This window comes from Narcine bancroftii, chromosome 1, assembly GCF_036971445.1.
Source record: "Narcine bancroftii isolate sNarBan1 chromosome 1, sNarBan1.hap1, whole genome shotgun sequence".
NCBI classification, from domain to species: domain Eukaryota; kingdom Metazoa; phylum Chordata; class Chondrichthyes; order Torpediniformes; family Narcinidae; genus Narcine; species Narcine bancroftii.
The window spans coordinates 124,675,674-124,699,977 of record NC_091469.1 but is presented as its reverse complement, the minus strand read 5'-3'; the positions used below and the strand labels follow the sequence as shown (position 1 = coordinate 124,699,977).

General features: G+C 38.8%; 1 protein-coding gene across 2 annotated transcripts in view; it reads right to left on the bottom strand.

Annotated features, from left to right (window-relative positions):
- Positions 1 to 4,643: 4,643 nt before the first annotated feature.
- Positions 4,644 to 24,304, bottom strand: part of scamp1 (secretory carrier membrane protein 1) — a 65,197-nt gene continuing 45,536 nt past the window's right edge. For both annotated transcript variants that reach the window (XM_069938199.1, XM_069938207.1), the window contains exons 7-9: positions 21,333 to 21,434; positions 20,447 to 20,564; positions 4,644 to 7,046 (exon numbers count right to left, since the gene is read on the bottom strand). In XM_069938199.1, the coding sequence (XP_069794300.1) occupies positions 6,894 to 7,046; positions 20,447 to 20,564; positions 21,333 to 21,434 (373 nt within the window). In that variant the 3' untranslated portion in view covers positions 4,644 to 6,893. The remainder of the gene's footprint in view (positions 7,047 to 20,446; positions 20,565 to 21,332; positions 21,435 to 24,304) is intronic.

Sequence of the window (24,304 nt, the reverse complement as noted above, 5' to 3'; positions counted from 1 at the left end):
TTCATCCTTTTAGAAAACAAAAACAACTGACTTCCCATTGAAAAATCCAGTTTCTTCAAAGAATCATATATCCTGGAAAAATCTCTTTTGGGAGAAATGCAAAACTTCACCCTCATTTGTATCAACTTACAATCTTCTAATCATCCTTTAACTATCAAATTGCAGCAAACAGATCAGCCAGTGCTCACATCAGAACTTTAAAGTGAACAAGAGCCTCAGCCACCCAATATTCAAAAGTGCTGGAGAAACTCAGGAGGTCATGTGACATTCTTTATGGTAAAGATATACAATCAACATTTTGGGCCTCAGCCCTTCATCACTGTATGAACAAAAAGAAGACAGGTGGCTGAATAATACCATGGGGAGAGAGGCAGCGGAAAGAGCATACGCCCAGGGGCAAGTGGGGTGGCAGGAGAAAAAAAGCTAGAAGTGATAGGGGAGGGTAGTTCTCTGAATGGAGGATACGGAACAGACAGTGAGAGACTATCTGAAACTGGAGAAGTCAATGTTAATGCCATCTGGTTGGAGTACCCCTAGACGGAATACGAGGTGACGTTTCTCCAATTTGCAAGTGGCCTGCAGCAGTGCGTGAGATCATAGACATGTCATTGTGAGGGCCGGGCATGGAATTGAAGTGGTTGGCCACTGGAAGGTCCCCACCATTGCAGCGGATTGAGCCGAGGTGATCAACAATCGCCTAGTCTGCCTCCAGTCTCTCTGATGCACAAGATGCAGTAGATGACCCTCCTATGATTCACAACTGAAGTGTTTCTTCACTTGTGACTTGTTTGGGGCCCAGAATGATGGTGAGGGAGGAGGTGTGGGTGCAAGGGTAGCATTTCCTGCAGTCACGGGGGTAGTGCCAAGGGGGCAATTAGTGGGGAGGGATGAGTGGACGAGGAGTCACGAAGGGAGCAGCTCCTGTGAAAGGTGGTGAGGGGAATGTGTCTGGTGATGGGATCTCATTGCAGGTGGCAGAAATGAGAGGATAACACGTTGGATGGGTAGACTGTTGGGTTGTATGACAGATTATGTTATATTTTATATTGTTTATAGGTGTGTTTTAAAGGAGATAAATTGTGGCAGGTTTTTTTTTAAGTGTAGGTCAAATACAAACACTTCAAAACAGATCTCATTTAAAATGCCAGAGCTCTGCTCAAGCCAGACAGTCCAGGCTCCGAGTGCCTTTGCAAAAGCTTTGAAGAATGCCTATAGAGACTTCACAAGTAGGTGTTAATTGGACATGCTGTGGAGTAATGGATTATTGTTTTGGAAAGCAACGGATGAACGATCGGGTCTGGTGCCACAGTCTGAGTGCAATATGCTGTTCTAAGAGGGCCATGTGGTTTTCTCTGAGTGAGAAAGAGAAAGAGAGAATTCAGTTCGACAGTTCAGCAGCAGCAAATCTCTCTCTGAAAACCAACAAGAACCTTCCTGAGTGGTAATCATTTACCTTTCAAGCACCAAAAGCCTGGTGAAATTCATAAATGTTAAATTCTGTGCACAGTAAAAGAATTGCCTCCAACTAGTGAACTTGAAGGAGTGAGAAATGAGATTGGATTGTGAATCAAAAAAAACTTTTCTGAACTTACACACATATTACATACACGTGCGGGGGTTAAGTTAATAGTAATAAGTTAAAGTTTGATCCTGTTTTTATGTTTAAAGAAAATTAAAAGCAAATTTTGTTTAAGTAACTATTTGTCCTGGTGAATTTCTATTCCTGCTGGGTTTTGGTGTCCTCTGGGCTCACAACAGGTTGGTAGGTGAAGACAAGGGGAATCCTGTTATCGTTCCACCTCAGGACAGAGGGGTCCAGGGCAAATATGCAGGAAATAGAGATGTGGATAAAGTTGTTTTATACTTTTGCCATAAAGAACACTAAGTTTCTCCAGCACTTTTGTGTATTAAACTATAATCACAGCATTTGAAGATCATCTTGTTTAACACACTCAGCAATCTGATTGTTTAATTATTGTACAGAACATTTAAAAAAAATATCAAAATGGCCATGAGGAATCCACGGATAAAATTACCTAATTGAAGTGGTAGAAAGAAAGAAAAATTTTTAAACAATAGTTTATCTTGAAAAAAATAATTTTGCAGTTCCTTTACAAGCCAGAGAATCATAGATTCTCAGTATGCAAACCATTAAGGAACTAAGATACAAGATTCAAAAGGATGAAAAATAATGCACATTCTTAACCATACGTAGCTGTGGAAGGATCAAACTTCTTAGCTTACAAGTTATAATTTTTAAAATTCAGCAATTAATTTAGTTATACCTTCAACTAGATATGGTAAGAAAAAAGTGACTGGGTGCTTCTGAAGAGCATGGGGTGTGAAAAATTATCATCCTGAAAATTCCCGCATTTTAAAATGCTTAATTCTGAAATTCATTTTGAGCCAGCTTTATGAAAAAAATGTCCGTTTCAAGTCATTTATTTTCTTTAACTTCTCAAGTGGCTTAATGAGCCTCCATTATTACTGGGATAAATCAAAATTGACCGTTATAAAATGACAAATTTAAAAAACTTGACTAAAAGCTTTGATAGCCCAGAGATCTAAAGGTTTGTTGTTTAACCATTGCAATACAATTGATCTTTGATATTTTTCAAGAAGCTGCTCCTCATGTCATGCAACCTACACATGGCAACGTGAATACATTTCTGAATTTAGAATGATAGTTTTAAAATTAAAAAAAAGGAAAATAAATTCTAACACTTCATTCAGGTGGCTTGTCATCCAGATTCTATATTTCTCTTTTTTTTGCTTGCTATATTTTTACAATTCATCTTTTTGTTAATTTTTTTCTTTGCATCCATACAGTTTCATGTGAACCAGAAGTTACTCCTGACTTGCCTATATAATAAATTTTCCCATGAGCTTGGACTATATAAAAGGCAAATAACTAAATCACATTTGGTCTTTGACAGACATGCCCATTTAAGTAGAATTTAGAGATGAATTACATTTGGGTGGACAAAGGGTTTCCAATGTGAAGGATTAACTCAGGGTGTTGTCTGAGCAGCTGAGTGTTTCTAACATTGTTTCTGTTTGAGATTTCCAGCAACAGTCATTTCTTGATTTTTAATTTTAGTACCAGTTTGACTTGTCAACTAAACAGATCATGGAATGACCCATGTGGTTGTGCATGGTTTCACAGTGCACCAAATTATGCTATTTTAAATTTCTGTCCATTAAATTTATATCCTGCAAAAGATGTTCTCCAAATACTTGAAGTACTTTCAGGAGTATTGCTTTAACATTTGCTGCTCTTAAATTTTAATTAGACTTTCTTCTTTCTCCTTGAGCACAACAGATAATTCTCTCCATTCTTTGATGTCTAACTGTAAATGCTGTTACTCTATTTATAGAGTGCTTTGTTCAGTAGCTTCCAATTCTTTTTTAGTGCCTATTCCTTGCTTATCCCTTGATAAAGTACGGAGAATATTCCACAACTGTGTGATTTTAAAGCCTGAAGGGAGCATGCAGCCAATCTTTGAAAGAAATATGCATTTTGCTACATACAAAGTTGTTCTTTTACTGCCCTATCCACCAAAAGGAAACATACGTCCGAAACTTTGATTAATAACAGTTGATGCGGTTTATCAGCATTATCTTTTTTTAAAAAATACATATGCTTCCAGTTATAATTTATTTGGTACAGCTCCATGCCACATCAGCTGGCTCAAATACAACTCTGGACTGTTGACATTCTGCCAGGGATCATGTAGGTTACAAAGAGGGTCCAAATTCAATAAAGTCTTTCTCCTTATTCTCTTCAGATTTTTGAAGTTAAAAAAAATAATGTAAGTCAAAAATTCCCCCATTTCTTAATGAGAAAAATTTAGTTTGTACTTATTCCAAAATCACATTTTTAAAATACCCTCAACTTTTGAAACTGAAAAACAGGAATGCTTTATCATCTGTTAACAATAATGTTTCTTCTTTCAATTTAAGTTTTGCACAATTATAAAAAAGGCTACAAACAAGCCACCAACATTTTCTAAAAACACACAAATATGCCTCAGATAAATTTTCAGACTTTTCAAACTAGTAACTTCATTCATTAATGAAACCCAGAAGATACATAAACCTCAGCCTTCACCACCAAAAATACCTTTAGTATTCTTCTCTAGATTTAGCATACATTCCACAATCATTTATAGTGGTGTGGGATGATCGGGCTTGGTCATATTACTCTCAGTTCACTTCAAGGAAAGAAGTACAAATGAAATTTGAATGTTGCATTTCCAAAAGTTTCATTTAACAAAAATGTTCATTTTTGCATTATTTCACAATTTAGTTAAGATACATCACAGTGCTACTCAAGTTTTTATAAAGTAAAAAATAAAGCAATATCACTAATAAATTAACTTGCAACATTGAAATATTTAGTACAACATTTAACAAAGTACATGTAACAGAACAATGTTACTTACCATTTGTAGACATGGATTCTATCCAAACAAGATTATTTGGTTATTATTATAACTTAACTAAACAGCACTCCATTCACATTTTCATAACTAACCTTTCAAATGTTATACAAATCAAGATTTAATTCACTTTTATTTAAAAATATATTTTAATTGCAATTTGGTTCAAAATATGAACGGGAATAAATTATCACAAGCTAATTTGTTCAAAGCTTGGAGTTTATTAAATTCTTTGCCTACTAACCCATATCCATCTCCATCCATTCACGAGTAAGCATGCCTTCTGAATGAACTCTTATTGTGTCTGCAAGTTATCTATAAATGGATGGTGCTGGTAACTAGAGCTGTAGAGTTTATCCAATTTCATCAAATACCACACTCTTAATTGTGGAATAAACAAAGCTTGCTACTTTCTCTTGACTGGTACAAAAGCATTAACAGTCATAGGTGATGGAGCAGCAATGGTAATTTTATGTTACTTGACCAAAAATTCAAGGCATTACAACACCATCATAGCATTACAGATACTGTACATTTCAATGCATATTACACCTTGAATCTCTGAAAAATATTACAACTGCCTTCAAAGTGTACACTTTGTCCCTCAAAATGCAATGAACTAAAAAAAATCATGCACAAGTGAAATGAAAACAAAACTTTAATTTGTCTGTCCACTTTACTATACCATCAATTGTAATTAATGGTCAAACACACTCTCTCTCTCTCTCACATATACATACACACCCACACCTAAACTGCACACTTCAATAGCTCTTCAGAGTCAAATAAAATGTAAAACAAAGCGGAATCCAACATTGCAGGGAGATATGCAAATGCTATGCGGACCCAGCAAATGCTACAAAGCTATGATCTACACACAAACACTTAATTCAATTATAAATTATCTGACTAAACTCAGATTCTGCTTTTGATACAGCTATATGATGAGCATTATAGATTTAAACTTAAATTAGTATTGAGGGGTTCTGTACAGGCAAGATAACTTTATACAATTTCATTTTCAGGAATTCTGCTTACTTTACCAAATCCAGCCACAATACAGTATCAATTCTTCAAAATTAAAAGTCCTTTTTTGTTCAGGCCCATCATGGAAGCAGGATTTTCTTCTGCTGCAGCACTGATTTTAGGAAATAGCAATGTGGAAAAAAAAAAGACCCATGGTAACCAGAAAAATATAGATTTCATCACTTCTAGATTAGGCCTGCAAAAGGATTAGATATATAATCAACAACCAATTATAATTACAACCAATGCAAAGGCAAGAGATGATCTCATTGATCAACAAGACTGAAACATTTAACAATAGTACAATCAGTTGCTTTACTTAACAATGCCACATCTTAAAAGAACAAGCAGTCAATTCAACCATTTTTAATACTTCTATACATACAGCCTTCAGAAATATAATTAAAGCAATATTTTAACTGGAACAGAAATATCAATATTCCAAAACACGATCTAATAAATTGAGAAGCCCAACAATAACCCAAAATGCTATTGAGCATGTCAATGGTTGATTTTTTTTAAAAAATCCAATTAAAATGGGCAAGTGCAACTCTTTTTACAAGTAGAATACATATTTCTCAATTACTCTTACGGCAGTCATTTGTTTTGCACTGTCAATTTGTATTAGTTGAAGGCACAACATACTTAATTATTGCAATTCAATTTCCAAAAAGACATTCCCAACAATTCACTCCACTTAAATTTGACAACACAAATTACACTGTGCTACGCAGCTCATACTCCAACAATTTAGGACTCTCGTTTAAGATTGTGTATTCAATTATGATGGAAATAGTAAATCAACCATGTGATTACACTACTAAAATGTACAAGATTGATGGATGGGATTTTTAGTTAATAGACAATGAAGGAAAGAGAAAAATTGTAAACAATTAAAAATAGTTAAAGGTACTTGAGCATCGATTTTGAATTCTTTTTCGGAAAGTTATAGACGATGCTCACAAAAAATCCAATCCAAATGTACACTGGCAGTATAAACAATTCTTCAATATCACACAGTTGCGTGCAAATTAGATAGCAATCCAGTGTAGCACAGAAGACGCAAGATTCCCCAGTAATTGAGAATTACAATAACGAGACGATGAAACCTGCCATTTACAACTTTGTTAACAAAAAAGGGAAAACGAGTCATAATGATTGATCCAACGTATCAATGGAAAATAAAAAGCAATTAAAAAAGAATGTTGTCAAGCAAGTATAAGAGTACCATTTGTCATTTTTTAGCCCATGCGAAAACCCAATTCAAGGGCTACGTAGAGATTTTAATTTTTTCCCCCATATAAAGATTCATGCTGTTGTTATGACGAAATCATGTTCATAGATATCAGTATGGTTGTAATGGCTGAAGTGGTACATGGATTAGATGAAACTTGATTGGAAAGATGGTGTGCTTTCCTTTCTCCCTTAAATTTGGTTGCCTTTGAAAGCACCACGAGCAGCAGTAGAGGCTGCATTTGCTGCAGCAGTTTGTACAGTTTTGTTTGACATTACTCCTGTCGCAAACTCTTGCTGAGCTTTTTCAAAGCTAGCTCCTGTAGTGCGATACATTCCATGCACCTGAGAAAGAAAAGTCCTGAATTAATCATCTGAAAGCACAATAATATTGTATTTTAATGCCATAAAAGTAATTAAGTGGGAATGATCAAGTATTCAAGGCAACAAAAATGGAAATCAACAGCAAACAAAATTGTTTCAACTTCAAGAATATGATGTCAAATATTTTTAAGCTTGCGCTACAATGTTTATATTAGTGATCAGACTGCCACCTGCAGATCTCGATTGCAATTGCAATACCTAACAAATTTACACGTTGTTATAGTATAAGTTGCATTTCCAGTTGATTACCCAGTACTCCTTTTTAATATGATGAAGTAATCATTTTACTCCATGCTATAAGGCTACTTTTTAAAGCAATTTTGCACACAGGTCTAGATTCCGGGAATGAAAGGATTATCATACAATGAACATTTGACAGCTCTTGGCTGGTTCTCAGATTTATTGTAAGAATATATACATGACATCACAGACAACCCTGAGGCTCTTTAACCTGCAGGCTAGGCAGAATTACCACTTACTGGTTGTGAAAAAAACTGTACACAACCTACACATGCAAACAAATAAACTGTAAACAGATAAAAAATGTAAACAAATTGACTCTGCAATACAGAGAGAATATTTTTTAAATTAATAAAGTGCACAATAGTCCTTAAACGAGTCCCTGTCTGAGTTTGTTGTTGAGGAGCCTGATGATTAAGGGGTAGCAGCTGTTTCTGAACCTGCTGGTGGCATCTCTATCTCTTTCCTGATGACAGCAGCGAGAACAGAGTGCATGCTGGTTGGTGTGGATCCTTGATGATTGCTCCTGCTCTCCGATGGCAGCATTCCCTGTAAATGTTCTGGGATGTGTCCACTGTCTTTTGTAGGGCTTCATGCTCAGAGGTGTTTGTGTCCCTATACCAGACTATGATACAGCTAGTCAGCGTACTGTCCACCACATATCAGTAGAAATGTGCCAGGGTTTCTGATGTCACACCAAACCTCCACAAACTCTTGAGGGAGTACAGGTGCTGATGTGCTTTCTTCACAATCCCATTAGTGTGCTGGGTCCAAAAAAGATCCTCCGAGATAGTGATTACCAGTAACTTCGATTTGCTCTCCCTCTCCACCTCTGATCCCACAATGATCACCTATATAAATTGAATCAAAAAAACCAAATCCACATCAACTTAACCCTTCCCTGAGGAGTCACGTGATGGAGTAGTGGCCGGTCGGGGAACTCCAATCCTCTCCGGAAAAGTTTTAAAAAAACACAGAAAACACAAAGGCACAAACACAAAAATTAAAATAAAGTGAAAGTAAAGGTGGGAAGAAAATGGCAGTGAAGAAAGAAAAGCCAAAAGCAATGGGAAAAAGAGAAGAAGAAAAGACGTCAGAAGAGGAACCTGCTGGTGGCATCTCTATCTCTTTCCTGATGACAGCAGCGAGAACAGAGTGCATGCTGGTTGGTGTGGATCCTTGATGATTGCTCCTGCTCTCCGATGGCAGCATTCCCTGTAAATGTTCTGGGATGTGTCCACTGTCCGAGGAGGCCCGCTGTGGAGAGAGAAGCCCGCTCCCTCAGGTCAGTCGAAGTCCCGAGCTCGGGACTACAAAAATGGCTTGCGGAGCCAAGCAAAAGTGCGCAACCGCGCAAGACAAAAAAAACAGACGGGAGGGGGGACCAGCTGAGGAGTCGATCTCCACAGCTGAGAATGACAGCCACAGCACAGCAGCAAGAAGAGTACATAGAAAACAATGAGAACAAGAAAGAAGAGAGTAAAAGAAATCAAGGAAACAACAGATGACCAACCCAGAAGAAGAAGAAGAAGAACACAGAGAAATGGAAAAAGGAAAGGCAAGACAATGGATATATTTTTTTTTAAATAATATATGGAATCAGTAAAAGAATGGCAATCACAAGAATTTAGTGAAATAAAAAGAATTAAAAGTACAGAAGAAAAAATGAATAGATTAGAGATGGTCATGTCAGATATAGGAAAAAGAGTGGACAAGGTGGAAGAACGAGAAACAGCCGTAGAAATGGAAGTAGAGGACTTAAAAGAGAAATTAGAAGAATCTAATAAAAAAGTTAAAGAGACACAAGAGCTGTTAGCTCAGAAGATAGATATAATGGAAAATTATAATAGAAGAAATAATATGAAGATAGTGGGCCTTAAGGAAGATGAAGAAGGCAAGAATATGAGAGAATTTATAAAAGATTGGATCCCCAGGGTCCTAGGAAGACCAGAATTACAGGAAGAAATGGAAATAGAAAGGGCACATAGAATATTAGCCCCTAAACCACAGCCACAACAAAAACCAAGATCCATTTTAGTAAAATTCCTAAGATATACAACGAGAGAAAATATATTGGAGAAAGCAATGAAGTAAATAAGAGAAGACAAAAAGCCACTGGAATACAAAGGTCAAAAAATTTTTCTCTATCCAGTTATTCCAGGGCAGCAAAACAGACTATTCTCGGATCCGGAGGAAGCACAAAAATTTGCAGAACAACTACAAAACAGACAGAGAGATGAAGACATGTAACGAGAGCAAAAATGACCACGAACTATATGTATGTGTGTATATGGGTGTATATATAAATGTGTGTGTGTGTGTGTGTGTGTGTGTGTGTGTGTGTGTGTGTGTGTGTGTGTGTGTGTGTGTGTGTATATGTGTGTACATGAGTGTATGCATATTTAAAGGAAATATATAGAGTATAGATAAGAATTAATAAGGGAAAGAAAGGGAAGAGAGGAAGTAAGGAGGGAATTAAGAGAATGACCTTTGTTGTATATGAAAATTTGAATCTTTTCGGGGGGGGCTGGGTGGGGAGGAGTTACGGTCACTGCAAAATCAGTTGACGCTTGCGAGTGAATTCGCAAATCCAAATGGAGAGGGGAGATGTGGTTGCCCGACAAGGGATAAAGGGCAACTCAGGAATGGGAGGGGATAGTGGGGTTAAAGAAGTTTTAGATAGGAGAATAAGGGAAATGTTTGATGTTTTAGAAATGTTATCTTATAAAGTATTCAAAACAAGAAAGCTGAAATGGATAAGAAGGAAAGGTGATGATGAGGAAACGGAAAGGAAAGATAAACAAAGTATGAAATGGCTATGTTGAACTATATGACTTTAAATATTAACGAAATACATAACCAAATCAAAAGGAAGAAACTGCTAAATTTACTGAAAAAAGAAAAAATTGATATAGCATTCGTGCAAGAAACACACTTAACTGAAATGGAGCACAAGAAATTAAAGAGAGATTGGATAGGACATGTAACAGCAGCGTCATATAATTCAAAAGCTAGAGGAGTAGCTATATTAATCAGTAAAAATGTACCAATTAAAATAGAAGAGGAAATAATAGATCCAGCAGGGAGATACGCAATGATAAAATGTCAGATATATTCGGAGTTTTGGAATTTACTCAATGTATATTCACCTAACGAAGAAGATCAAAAATTTATGCAAGATATTTTTTTGAAGATAGCAGACACGCAAGGGAACATACTAATAGGAGGGGATTTCAATCTTAATTTGGATTCAAACATGGATAAAACTGGGAAAAAAATTAACAGAAAGAACAAAGTAACCAAATTTATAATTAAATTGATGCAAGAAATGCAACTTTTGGATATATGGAGGAAACAACACCCAAAGGAAAAGGAATATTCATATTATTCGGGTAGACATAAAACATACTCAAGAATAGACCTATTCCTGTTATCAGCTCGCATGTAAGACAGAGTTAGAAAAACAGAATATAAAGCTAGAATATTATCGGACCACTCACCCCTGATATTGACAATAGAGTTAGAGGACATCCCTCCAAGAATGTATAGATGGAGTTTAAACTCCATGCTACTTAAAAGGCAGGATTTTAGAGAATTCATTGAAAGACAAATTAAAATGTACTTTGAAATAAATACGGAATCAGTGAAAGATAAGTTTATACTATGGGATGCAATGAAAGCATTCATCAAAGGGCAAATAATAAGTTATGTTACCAAGATGAAGAAGGACTACAATCAGGAAACAGAGCAGTTGGAAAGGGAAATTGCAAATATAGAAAAAGAATTAGCAATGAAGGAAGACACAACTAAAAGAAGAGAATTGGCAGATAAAAAAATAAAATATGAAACACTACAAACATATAAGGTGGAGAAGAATATAATGAAGACAAAACAGAAATATTATGAACTAGGAGAAAAAACGCACAAAATTTTAGCATGGCAGCTTAAGACAGAACAAACTAAGAGAATGGTATTGGCATCAAGGAAAAAAGACAAACAAATCACATATTATCCAACGGAGATTAATGAAAACTTCAGAGAATTCTAAGAACAATTATCCAAACTGAAAAAGAAGGGAAAGAAGACAAAATAGATGAATTTTTAACTAAAATTGAACTACCGAAATTACAAATAGAGGAACAAAATAAATTAACAGAACCATTTGAAATAGTAGAAATACAAGAGATAATAAAAAAACTACCGAATAATAAAACACCAGGAGAGGATGGATTCCCAATAGAATTCTATAAAACATTTAAAGATTTATTAATTCCTCCCCTCCTGGAAGTAATCAACCAGATTGATAAAACACAAAGCTTACCAGATTCATGCAAAACAGCAATAATTACAGTAATACCAAAGACAGGGAAAGATCAACTCGCACCAGCGTCATATAGACCAATATCTTTACTTAACACAGATTATAAGATAATAGCTAAACTATTAGCAAACAGACTAGCCGACTATGTTCCAAAAATAGTAAATCTAGACCAAACTAGATTTATTAAAAAAAGACGAACAACAGACAATATTTGTAAATTTATTAACTTAATTCATGCAGTAAAAGGAAATAAAGCTCCAACAGTAGCGGTGGCTTTAGATGCAGAGAAGGCCTTTGACAGAGTAGAATGGAATTATTTATTCAAAGTACTACAAAAATTCAGTTTACCAGAGAAATATATTAATTGGATTAAAGCATTATATAAGGGGCCATTGGCGAAAGTGAGAGTAAATGGATATATATCAAAACAATTTAACTTAAGCAGATCAACAAGGCAGAGATGCCCACTATCGCCCTTATTGTTCGCGTTAGCCATAGAACCACTAGCAGAACTGATAAGAACAGAAAATAAAATAAAAGGGATAAAAATAAAAGACAAGGAATATAAAATCAGTTTATTTGCAGATGACGTTATAGTATACTTAACAGAACCAGAAATATCAATAATAGAATTACATAAGAAATTGAAGGAATATGGAGAAGTGTCGGGATACAAGATTAACGCAAATAAAAGTGAAGCAATGCCAATGAATAATGCGGATTTCTCAAAATTTAAGAAAGAATCACCATTCAGATGGCAAATGCAAGCAATACGATACCTAGGTATACAAATAAATAAAAACCTTGGCCATCTATATAAACTCAATTATTATCCACTAATGAAAAAATTACAGGACGACTTAGAGCATTGGAAAGACTTACACTAACACTAATAGGAAGGATAAACTGTATTAAAATGAACATTTTCCCAAGGATACAATACCTATTTCAGGCATTGCCAATACACTTGATGGAGAAATTCTTCAAGGAGTTAAAGAAAATAATAAGGAAATTTTTATGGAAAGGGGGGAAACCGAGGATAGCACTAGATAAATTAACAGAATGGTATAAACAAGGAGGCTTACAACTGCCAAGCTTTAAAAATTATTATAGAGCCGCACAATTAAGATACCTATCAGATTTTTATCAAACAAGGGAAAAGCCAGATTGGACTAGATTAGAACTAGATAAAATAGGGGAGAAGATACCCGAACATATATTATATAAATGGGATGAAAAATTGCTACAACGTAGGAATTCTCCAGTATTACATCATCTGCTCAATATTTGGAAGAAGATTCATGTAGAAAGGAATAAAACAAATTACCAACTACCAAAACTAATACTGACGCAAAATCAACTAATCCCTTTTACAATAGATAACCTTTCCTTTAGAGAATGGGAGAAAAAAGGGATCAAAAGAATAGAAAATTGCTTTTCAGGAAATAAATGAACAAATGAAGGATAAATATAATATAACTCACGATACAGTGTTGGCATACTACCAACTGAAATCCTACTTGAAGGACAAATTGGGAAGCAGTCTGAGGTTACCAGAGGGAAGTAATTTTGAATATCTGATTACAGACACAATGATAATCAAAATATTTATAACAAACAAGAAAATAAGAACGAGGAAACAAATAGTAAAACTAAACAAAAATGGGAACAAGATCTAAACATAAAGATAAAGAATGAAACATGGGAGAAGTTATGCTCAGGAACTATGAGAAATACAATAAATACGAGGTTACGTAAGATACAATATAACTGGATACACAGGCTATATATTACACCTTCTTTGGCTTGGCTTCGCGGACGAAGATTTATGGAGGGGGTAAAAAGTCCACGCCAGCTGCAGGCTCGTTTGTGGCTGACAAGTCCGATGCGGGACAGGCAGACACGATTGCAGCGGTTGCAAGGGAAAATTGGTTGGTTGGGGTTGGGTGTTGGGTTTTTCCTCTTTTGCCTTCTGTCAGTGAGGTGGGCTCTGCGGTCTTCTTCAAAGGAGGTTGCTGCCCGCCAAACTGTGAGGCGCCAAGATGCACGGTTTGAGGCGTTATCAGCCCACTGGCGGTGGTCAATGTGGCAGGCACCAAGAGATTACTTTAGGCAGTCCTTGTACCTTTTCTTTGGTGCACCTCTGTCACGGTGGCCAGTGGAGAGCTCGCCATATAACACGATCTTGGGAAGGCGATGGTCCTCCATTCTGGAGACGTGACCCATCCAGCGCAGCTGGATCTTCAGCAGCGTGGACTCGATGCTGTCGACCTCTGCCATCTCGAGTACTTCGACGTTAGGGGTGTAAGCGCTCCAATGGATGTTGAGGATGGAGCGGAGACAACGCTGGTGGAAGCGTTCTAGGAGCCGTAGGTGGTGCCGGTAGAGGACCCATGATTCGGAGCCGAACAGGAGTGTGGGTATGACAACGGCTCTGTATACGCTTATCTTTGTGAGGTTTTTCAGTTGGTTGTTTTTCCAGACTCTTTTGTGTAGTCTTCCAAAGGCGCTATTTGCCTTGGCGAGTCTGTTGTCTATCTCATTGTCGATCCTTGCATCTGATGAAATGGTGCAGCCGAGATAGGTAAACTGGTTGACCGTTTTGAGTTCTGTGTGCCCGATGGAGATGTGGGGGAGCTGGTAGTCATGGTGGGGAGCTGGCTGATGGAGGACCTCAGTTTTCTTCAAGCTGACTTCCAGGCCAAACATTTTGGCAGTTTCCGCAAAGCAGGACGTCAAGCGCTGAAGAGCTGGCTCTGAATGGGCAACTAAAGCGGCATCATCTGCAAAGAGTAGTTCACGGACAAGTTTCTCTTGTGTCTTGGTGTGAGCTTGCAGGCGCCTCAGATTGAAGAGACTGCCATCCGTGCGGTACCGGATGTAAACAGCGTCTTCATTGTTGGGGTCTTTCATGGCTTGGTTCAGCATCATGCTGAAGAAGATTGAAAAGAGGGTTGGTGCGAGAACACAGCGTTGCTTCACGCCATTGTTAATGGAGAAGGGTTCAGAGAGCTCATTTCTGTATCTGACCCGACCTTGTTGGTTTTCGTGCAGTTGGATAATCATGTTGAGGAACTTTGGGGGACATCCGATGCGCTCTAGTATTTGCCAAAGCCCTTTCCTGCTCACGGTGTCGAAGGCTTTGGTGAGGTCAACAAAGGTGATGTAGAGTCCTTTGTTTTGTTCTCTGCACTTTTCTTGGAGCTGTCTGAGGGCAAAGACCATGTCAGTGGTTCCTCTGTTTGCGCGAAAGCCGCACTGTGATTCTGGGAGAATATTCTCGGCGACACTAGGTATTATTCTATTTAGTAGAATCCTAGCGAAGATTTTGCCTGCAATGGAGAGCAACGTGATTCCCCTGTAGTTTGAGCAGTCTGATTTCTCGCCTTTGTTTTTGTACTCCTGTTGGAGCTCCTGTTGGAGCTCTGCGCAGAACAGCGACTTGTCATTACAAACACCCTTTTTCAGCAGAGGGACAGCCTTAAGACCACCTGGATGCATCCCCGATCCAAACACTGGCACCTCCTGGACTACATCCTGGTGCGAGAAAGTGACAAACAAGATGTGCTCCACACCAGGGTCATGCCTAGCGCGGAATGCCACACTGACCACCGGCTGGTTCGCTGCAAGCTCAACCTTCACTTCAAGCCAAAGCCCAGGAACAATAAAGCCCCCAGAAAGAGGTTCAATGTTGGAAACCTGCAGTCAGACGAAGCGAGAGGAAACTTCCAGGCAAACCTCAAAGCAAAGCTCGAGGTTGCAACCCGCCTCACGGACCCGTCCCCTGAAACCCTCTGGGATCAGTTGAAGACTACCATACTGCAATCCACTGAAGAGGTACTGGGCTTCTCCTCCAGGAAAAACAAGGACTGGTTTGACGAAAACTGCCAGGAAATCCAGGAGCTGCTGGCAAAGAAGCAAGCTGCCCACCAGGCTCACCTTACAAAGCCGTCCTGTCCAGAGAAGAAACAAGCCTTCCGTCGTGCATGCAGCCATCTTCAGCGCAAACTCCGGGAGATCCAAAATGAGTGGTGGACTAGCCTCGCCAAACGAACCCAGCTCAGCGCGGACATTGGCGACTTCAGGGGTTTCTACGAGGCTCTAAAGGCTGTGTACGGCCCCTCACCCCAAGTCCAAAGCCCGCTGCGCAGCTCAGACGGCAAAGTCCTCCTCAGCGACAAGATCTCCATCCTCAACCGATGGTCAGAACACTTCCAATCTCTTTTCAGTGCCAACCGCTCAGTCCAAGATTCCGCCCTGCTCCAGCTCCCTCAACAGCCCCTAAGGCTAGAGCTGGATGAGGTTCCCACCCTGGATGAGACATATAAGGCAATCGAACAACTGAAAAGTGGCAAAACAGCAGGTATGGATGGAATCCCCCCAGAAGTCTGGAAGGCTGGCGGCAAAACTGTGCATGCCAAACTGCATGAGTTTTTCAAGCTTTGTTGGGACCAAGGTAAACTGCCTCAGGATCTTCGTGATGCCACCATCATCACCCATATTACACCTTAAAAGTTAAATAAATGGGACCCAACAGTATCTGACAGATGTTTTCGCTGTAAAAAGGAAATGGGAACAACAATTCATGCAATCTGGACATGTGAGAAAGTGAAAAAATTTTGGGAAGATCTAAACCAGATATTAAATAAAATCACAAAAAGTAATATACCAAAAAGCCCAGAGATCTTCCTCCTAAGTAACATAAAAAACAAAGAATTTGGACTTGATTTGGATGGTGCACAAAAAAGATTTGTTAGGATAGCCCTAGCTGTAGCAAAAAAATGTATTATGTCAGCCTGGAAATTAGAAGATAACTTGAGAATACAACAATGGTATATAGAAATGAATAAATGTATTCCATTAGAAAAAATAACATATAATTTAAGAAATAATATTACAATATTTGAACAAATATGGGAGCCATACATGAAACACAATAGAGAAAACCTACCTGGGACATCTACCACCTAAAATGACAGAAGGAGAAGGGAATGAAAAGAATTGACTCAGTGGAAATTCTTGTTTATTTTTATTGAGTGACAACATTGTTTGACGGGTTTAATGTATCTTAGATTCTGAACTTTAAATGAATGGGAGGGGAGGTAGGGAGGGTGGGATGGGAAGAGGGGGGAGGGGGAGAAAACGACACTGTATATATTTGAAAAGGAAAATGTATGTATCTTGATCAATGTGGTTTATAGTGTGAAAAATAAAAAATAAAAAAAAACTTAACCCTTCCCTCCTTCAAAGGCCTTAACCCTCCATTTTCTCACTTCCAGATGCCTGGCTAAAAGTCTTTTAAATGTCTTCATTGTATCAGCTTCCATCACCAACCCTGGCAATACATTCCAGACACCCACCATTCTCTGGGGGAAAAAAAGCCTACCTCTGACATTTCCCCTAAACTTTTCTCTACTCACTCCAAACAGATACCCTCTGGTATTGACCATAACCATGCTGAAAAACAACGGGCTGGCTCTCAATTTTTACCTTTGCTTCTCATATTCTTAAACACCGCCATTGTCTCTCATCCGCTGTCACTTCAGAAAGAAAAGCCTCAACTCATTCAACCTTTTTGCACAAGGCTCATTCCCCAATCCAGGCATCTTGGTAAATCTCCTCAGCATCCTTTCTAAAGCTTCCACATCCTTTCTATAATATGGGGACCAAAATGGAACACAATACTCTGGTTTTATAGAGCTGGAACATTACATCATGACTCTTCAACTCAATCCCCCGACAAGCACACCATACTTAACAACTTGTGTAGCTATCTTGAAGGATCTATGGCCTTGGACCCCAAGAAGCTTCAGTTTCTCCACACTGCAAAAAATCCTGCCATGTAATCTGACTCCATGATTGATTTTTCAAAGTGTAATTGCTTCATACTTATTCATATTGAACTCTATCAGCTACTTCTCCATCAATACCAATAGCCTCAGAACAAATCTGGCAGTTCTAAAGTGGGTATTTGAGGGTAAAAGAGGGAGATGGTTTGAGCTTATATTACTGAAGTTTGACAATGAGATAGACAACAGACTCGCCAAGGCAAATAGCGCCTTTGGAAGACTACACAAAAGAGTCTGGAAAAACAACCAACTGAAAAACCTCACAAAGATAAGCGTATACAGAGCCGTTGTCATACCCACACTCCTGTTCGGCTCCGAATCATGGGTCCTCTACCGGCACCACCTACGGCTCCTAGAACGCTTCCACCAGCGTTGTCTCCGCTCCATCCTCAACATCCATTGGAGTGCTCACACCCCTAACGTCGAGGTACTCGAGATGGCAGAGGTCGACAGCATCGAGTCCACGCTGCTGAAGATCCAGCTGCGCTGGATGGGTCACGTCTCCAGAATGGAGGACCATCGCCTTCCCAAGATCGTATTATATGGCGAGCTCTCCACTGGCCACCGTGACAGAGGTGCACCAAAGAAAAGGTACAAGGACTGCCTAAAGAAATCTCTTGGTGCCTGCCACATTGACCACCGCCAGTGGGCTGATAACGCCTCAAACCGTGCATCTTGGCGCCTCACAGTTTGGCGGGCAGCAGCCTCCTTTGAAGAAGACCGCAGAGCCCACCTCACTGACAAAAGGCAAAGGAGGAAAAACCCAACACCCAACCCCAACCAACCAATTTTCCCTTGCAACCGCTGCAATCGTGTCTGCCTGTCCCGCATCGGACTGGTCAGCCACAAACGAGCCTGCAGCTGACGTGGACTTTTTACCCCCTCCATAAATCTTCGTCCGCGAAGCCAAGCCAAAGAAGACTGAAGTTTAGAAGGATGAGGGGGAAATCTCATTGAAACCTACAAAATATTGAAAGGGCTGAATAGAGTGGACATGGAGAAGATGTTTGCAGTAATGCAAGAATTTCAAACCAGAGGCCACAACCCAAGAATAAAAGGATGTCCTTTTAAAAAAGAGATGAAGAGAAATTTCTTCTGTGGATTTCATTGCCACAGACAGCTGTAGAGCTTGTCATTGGGTATATTTCAAGCACAGGTTGATGGGTTCTTGATTAGTAAGGGTGTCAAAGGTTATAAGCAGAAGGCCAGAGAATGGCGCGAAGGGGGAGACAGCCATGATTTGAATGGCAGAGCAGACTCAATGGGCTGAGTGGCCCAATTCTTCTCTTAGATCTTATGGTCTATCAGCAACAACAGATTTGATTTCCACCACAACCTGAAGCATCAGGGCCTAGCATTTCCCTCAAGTTATTGTCATTAAGGCAAATGTTGCGAAGTTTGACCTCAAACTGCTGAGTAATTGACATCATTACAGCTACCCTGATGTAGATAACAGGTTGTCTAATTTTGACATAAATCATTGGCTTCTGGGACGTTGCCTGGTTCATGTGGCTTTACTGCATCTAACACAGCCAGTCATTTCTTTACATTTTTGAGGAGGGAATCAAATTAGTTAATAAGACTGATAGTGGAGAGCTTAGGGAAGAAGCAAAAATGCTGAAAATCAGTAATTCCAGTTCTAAGGCAGTACTAGGAGTTCCTAATGGCTGTGCTTCCACTTTTATATGATCTATAAACCTTTTAATTCTTTGTTCACTGGAAACATGGGAAATGAAGAGGGGCAACCTTACTGAAGGAGACACATACCCTACATAATGAGGGTTAACATCCACTTCAGAAAGATTTGGATTAGCATCTATTGAAGAAAGTTGTGTCCATAACATCAGATGGGACTCCAATGCCGTCTCAAGATAGTGGAAAGGGAAGACAGCTCGTTGAAAATTTTCAAAAGTCAAAAGATGACGATCAAAAGGATTTGTTGGGACTTAAAAACAAGCGACTGAATTTTAAATTTGAGATGTTGGAGGATCACAAGTGATTGGTCAAGAAATGGATGAGCAGAATTCAGTTTAAAAGAGACAGGAAGTTTGAGGAGCTGGAAGTTACTGAGGGTATGGGTCAAGAGGTCAACAAGGAAACCAATGCTATGTATGCACAGATTGGTTTCAGATGAATGGAGCAAATGATTGCTGGAACTGAAAGGGGAATAAATGGGATTGGATATTCAACTTGGCGATTGCAAATAAAATTTTCTTGAACTCATGATGGGCAGAATGGAATCAACAACAAGAAATGTACGATGGTTGTGCTTTGACCAATTAATAAATGTAATAGTTTTCCAGATACATCAAACGAATTTTGAGATTATCACAATTCACCATTAAGTTAAATATACAAAGCTTCAGTAAATTTCCCAAGGAAGATGCAATATCCTTAATTTGAAGGAACAAATGGAATGGCTTGAGGAACACAAAACTGTTTTATCATTATTTTAGGAATAAAAGAAACAAATGAATCCAAATCTTTTATAAATAGATAATTTGGTGAAATTATTAATTGAAAGGTACAAGGAAGGATTCTTCCCTTTAATTTCAAACATTCTTGGTTATTTTGCAAAATTATACTTTGCTTTTAAACATATCCAACCAATTTAATTGCAATTTGTATGCTAGTTGTTTAATCTTTGGGTTCACATAACAAATTAATCTTAAGAAAAAAATACTGGATTAAAAATCAGGAATTTGTAAAATAAAAATCTAAAATTGATAGAATTTTCAAGGAAAACTTCGCAACTCTGAAGTATCACATTGATTACCTTGATAAATATTGGTCTTATAGTAATTTATGAAGCACTTTACAAAATTTCCACATTCAAATATTTCATTTTCAAATAAAGGTAAGATGGTATAATATGCTCTCCTGAGAAACTGCTTTCTATCTTAATAATTGGCAGTCTAATCAATACCTAGATAAAAGCGACAATTGCTTACCTTTTTAAACATAATTAGCGAGACAACAGATGAACCAGTAAAAGCTGCTGCGATAATCATCATCAAAACTCCGACAGGAATACTTTTATTAAGAGCTGTAAGAGCTGAAATCCAACCACTGAAAAACAGGACTTTAATGTCATCATTTAAATGCAACCTAAGACAAGTAACAATGCTTGATTCCAGATCTACAAAATTCTACAGGTTTCAAGTCTTTTTTTTTACAAATAAAAGCACGAAATAATTTCCCCTCATTAAAGAATACACATTGAATGCTCCACATTCTTTCCTGACATTACAAATGAGACCCAATGCAAATTGGAACAGACAATTTGGTTGGTATGGATGAGTTGGGCCGAAGAGCCTGTTTCCGTGCTGTATGGCTCTATGACTCGAAAAAATGTGTGCAAGTCCAAATGCCTGACGTAAACAAGTAAACACAAAGTTGTGATGCACAATAATGGCACTGCTTTCTGTGCCACTGGTTAATCCAGACCAAGGTGGTTGTGATATTGATTTCAGGCCCAAGATCACAGAAGTGAACATAATGTTTAATCATAAGGACACAAGGATTGGGAAGCTGTGAGGGCTAGGGAGCTTATTCCAGTGAGAGCATACAAACATTGAATGAAAACATAAATTTAAAAGTAGATGTCTCAAAAAGGAAGAGAAGAATGGTTGACGTAGACAAGCTGAGCCAAAGGGCCTGTATCTGTGCTGTACAGCTTCATGATTCTAGAAAACCACACAATCAAATGAATAATTCTGCATGCAATTCTTCAGAAAGTATTTTCTCTTTAAAATCAAAATAATTGAAATGACATCACACAGCCAAGTCAACAATTATTGAGAACAAACAGATAATGCGGTTGAAAATAATACGTACCAGTTGCCCCACTGAGGAATTCCTACTGATTGTAAAACATGGACTGCGAACTGACAGATAAATACGAAGAAGAACAGAAAGAAGCTGAAGGAACTGTCACTCCTGAAACATATAACGCACCTTTGTTAGTCTATTATTAAACCTCTTCACAACCCTGGCAAATCTTGAATTTCTACATTCTTGAATGAGAGGGAAGGGAAAAGCAGAGGAATCAATTGGGAAGGGGAAGAGAATTATTTTAAAAAAAGTGATTATTTCATTCATCGAAATAAAAAAAAAACAGGAGAAAAAAGCAACTATTGTCAATACACCAGGGCATCCAATTTTGATTTTAATAGAGAAAAACAATAAATAAGACAGAAGTGAAGAGATATTTAAAACAAACTATTAAAGAGTATTAAATGCGCCCCCCCCAAAAAACTTAGGAATTGAAATTAAGAAGTTGACAATGGTGTGTCCTTGCAAGGCCCAGTTAGTGTAATATGCAGATTCAAAAGGTTGCAATTGTGTCCAGGCAGTCCCGGTTACGGAAAGATTTTGTTCTATCCATGAGAACTGCCTGTAAGCCAATTTTCTCCATGAAAGAAATGAATAATTTCAGAGAGGATTGATTATGATTATCAATAATACATTGCGGGGGGAAAAAAATTGCTGAAGGAGACACACAGGAGGCTGCAGATGCTGGAATCTGAAGCTAATCGTACTCCGGTGGAGGAGCTTAACAGGTCAAACAGCATCGGGGGGGGGGGGGGGGGGGGGGGAGAGAAAGATGGTTGACATTTTATCGCCAAAACCCTTTATCAAGTCTGAGGAAATGTGGTAGAGATGCTAGAGTAAAAAGGAAAGGTGGGGCAGGGACACCATACAAGATCAGTGAACCAAGTAGAGATGAAACATGACCAACAGGGATTGGCAGATGCCAGACAAATGGTAGAAAAAACAGGGGTCAGGTGAAGGTAAACAAGTCATACAAGTCTGTGATGAGAAAATAAAGGCTGACAGTACCAGAATCTGATGTGAAGGTGAGAATGGTGGTACAAAGAGAGACCAGAGGGAACCAAGGGGGTGGGGCTGTAAGAAAGAAGGATCAGTGGGCCTCATCTCCCTACTGGATTCTTCTGCTCTCTTCACCCCCCAAAAAATCTGGCCCCATTCAGATTCCAGCATTGGCAGCTTTGGTTTTTACATCACACACTCCATCTTCCTTCACTGACTCCTCTTTTTCTTGCTCTCTCTCCCTCTCTCTCTCTCTTCATCGGTCATTTGCCTCTGTTCATCATTCCACATGGACCCTGACCTCTTTACACTGGTTTGACCATTATTTTCTCCATGGATCCTGCTTGACCAGCTGAGTTCCTCCAGCAGAGTGTGTTAATTTGATAGAGGAATGCAGTGGGTCATATGTTAGCTTTGGAGGGAAAGGAATTGTCGACATTTCAGGTCCAGTCTGTACAGCAGGACTAAGAGTGTAGAGGGAAAATAACAAGTATGAGTAAGTCAGAGCCAGGAGGTGATAGATGGATGGAGGTGTGGTGAAGGATGATGGAGCCTGGTGGGGGAAGTGGTGGAGCTGGAAGACAGGCAGCTAGGTGATAGGTAAAACAAGAAAATTTGCAGATGCTGCATTTGTTGTAAAAACACAAATTCTGAAAGAACTCAACAAGTCTTGCAGCATCCATAGGAGGTAAAGATATACTATCGGCATTGTGAACCCGAGTTCTTCTTCAAGGTACAAGTAAAAAAAAAGGCTGCAATGTACGAAAAGGCTTAGGAAAAGGGAAGAGTGGGAGGAGGAAAGAGTAAAGACCAACAGATAAAAGGTGTTCATTGGATATGATAAGAGGACAGGAGAGAGGAAAGGTGAGAACTGTGGTTGTTTTGGGCTTTGTGAAATGAGACGGAGGGAAAAGGTCATAAAGATAGGTGAAAGCAGATACAGTACATGGAACCTGGTGGGGAAGGAAAGGGTGAAGATGGAAACAGCTGCTTAAGGGTGAAATGTGGGGAACATAAAGTTAAGTAGGGAAGGTGATAATGGGGACCATTAATGGAAAGATGAAGAGCAGATGGAATCAGATAGGAGAGGGGGTAAGTAAGGGAAAGGTAATACTAAGACCTCACTGACAAAAGGCAAAGGAGGAAAAACCCAACACCCAACCCCAACCAACCAATTTTCCCCTGCAACCGCTGCAATCGTGTCTGCCTGTCCCGCATCGGACTTGTCAGCCACAAACGAGCCTGCAGCTGACGTGGACTTTTTACCCCCTCCATAAATCTTCGTCCGCGAAGCCAAGCCAAAGAATAATAAGAAAAAAGGATAGCCAGAGGTGGACCAGAAAAATAAGATAAAGGGAGAAAAAAAAACACAGGAGGCCAAGATTATCCAAAATCAAAATATTCAACGTTCATACCATTGGCTACATCAACATTTCTTTTCTCTCCCGTGTTGTTACGCTGGCACAGACTCAGAATGAACTAAAAGTATCACCGATGTTACATCGTTGAAAAAGTATTTTCCAAGTATCAACAGATGAGAACAGCAGCTTTGAGTTCTTTAAGACAATGCTGTCTGCTTGATTACTGAGGGGAAATTACACAAATAGCATTTTGAAGACTACACTTAGACTTTCTCCCTCACCAATATTCGGTACCCCAAATAGTCCTTTGAAGTGAAACAACACTTCACTTATGAATCTGTTGGGGTCATTAACTGCATCTGGCACTCCTGGTATAGCCTCCTTTATATCTGGGAAACAGGATACAGACTGGGAGATAATTTCATTGAATGAAACATAAAGTCTGCAGACAATGTGAATGTAGTAAAAACACAGAAAGGCTTGAGGAACTCAGCAGGTCTCAGTGTCCATAGGAGGTAAACATATACACAGGTGCTCCCCTACTTACAATGGTCTGACTTACGATTTTTCGAAGTTACGATGGTACAATGGCGTGACTGTTGCTATTTACTTTCA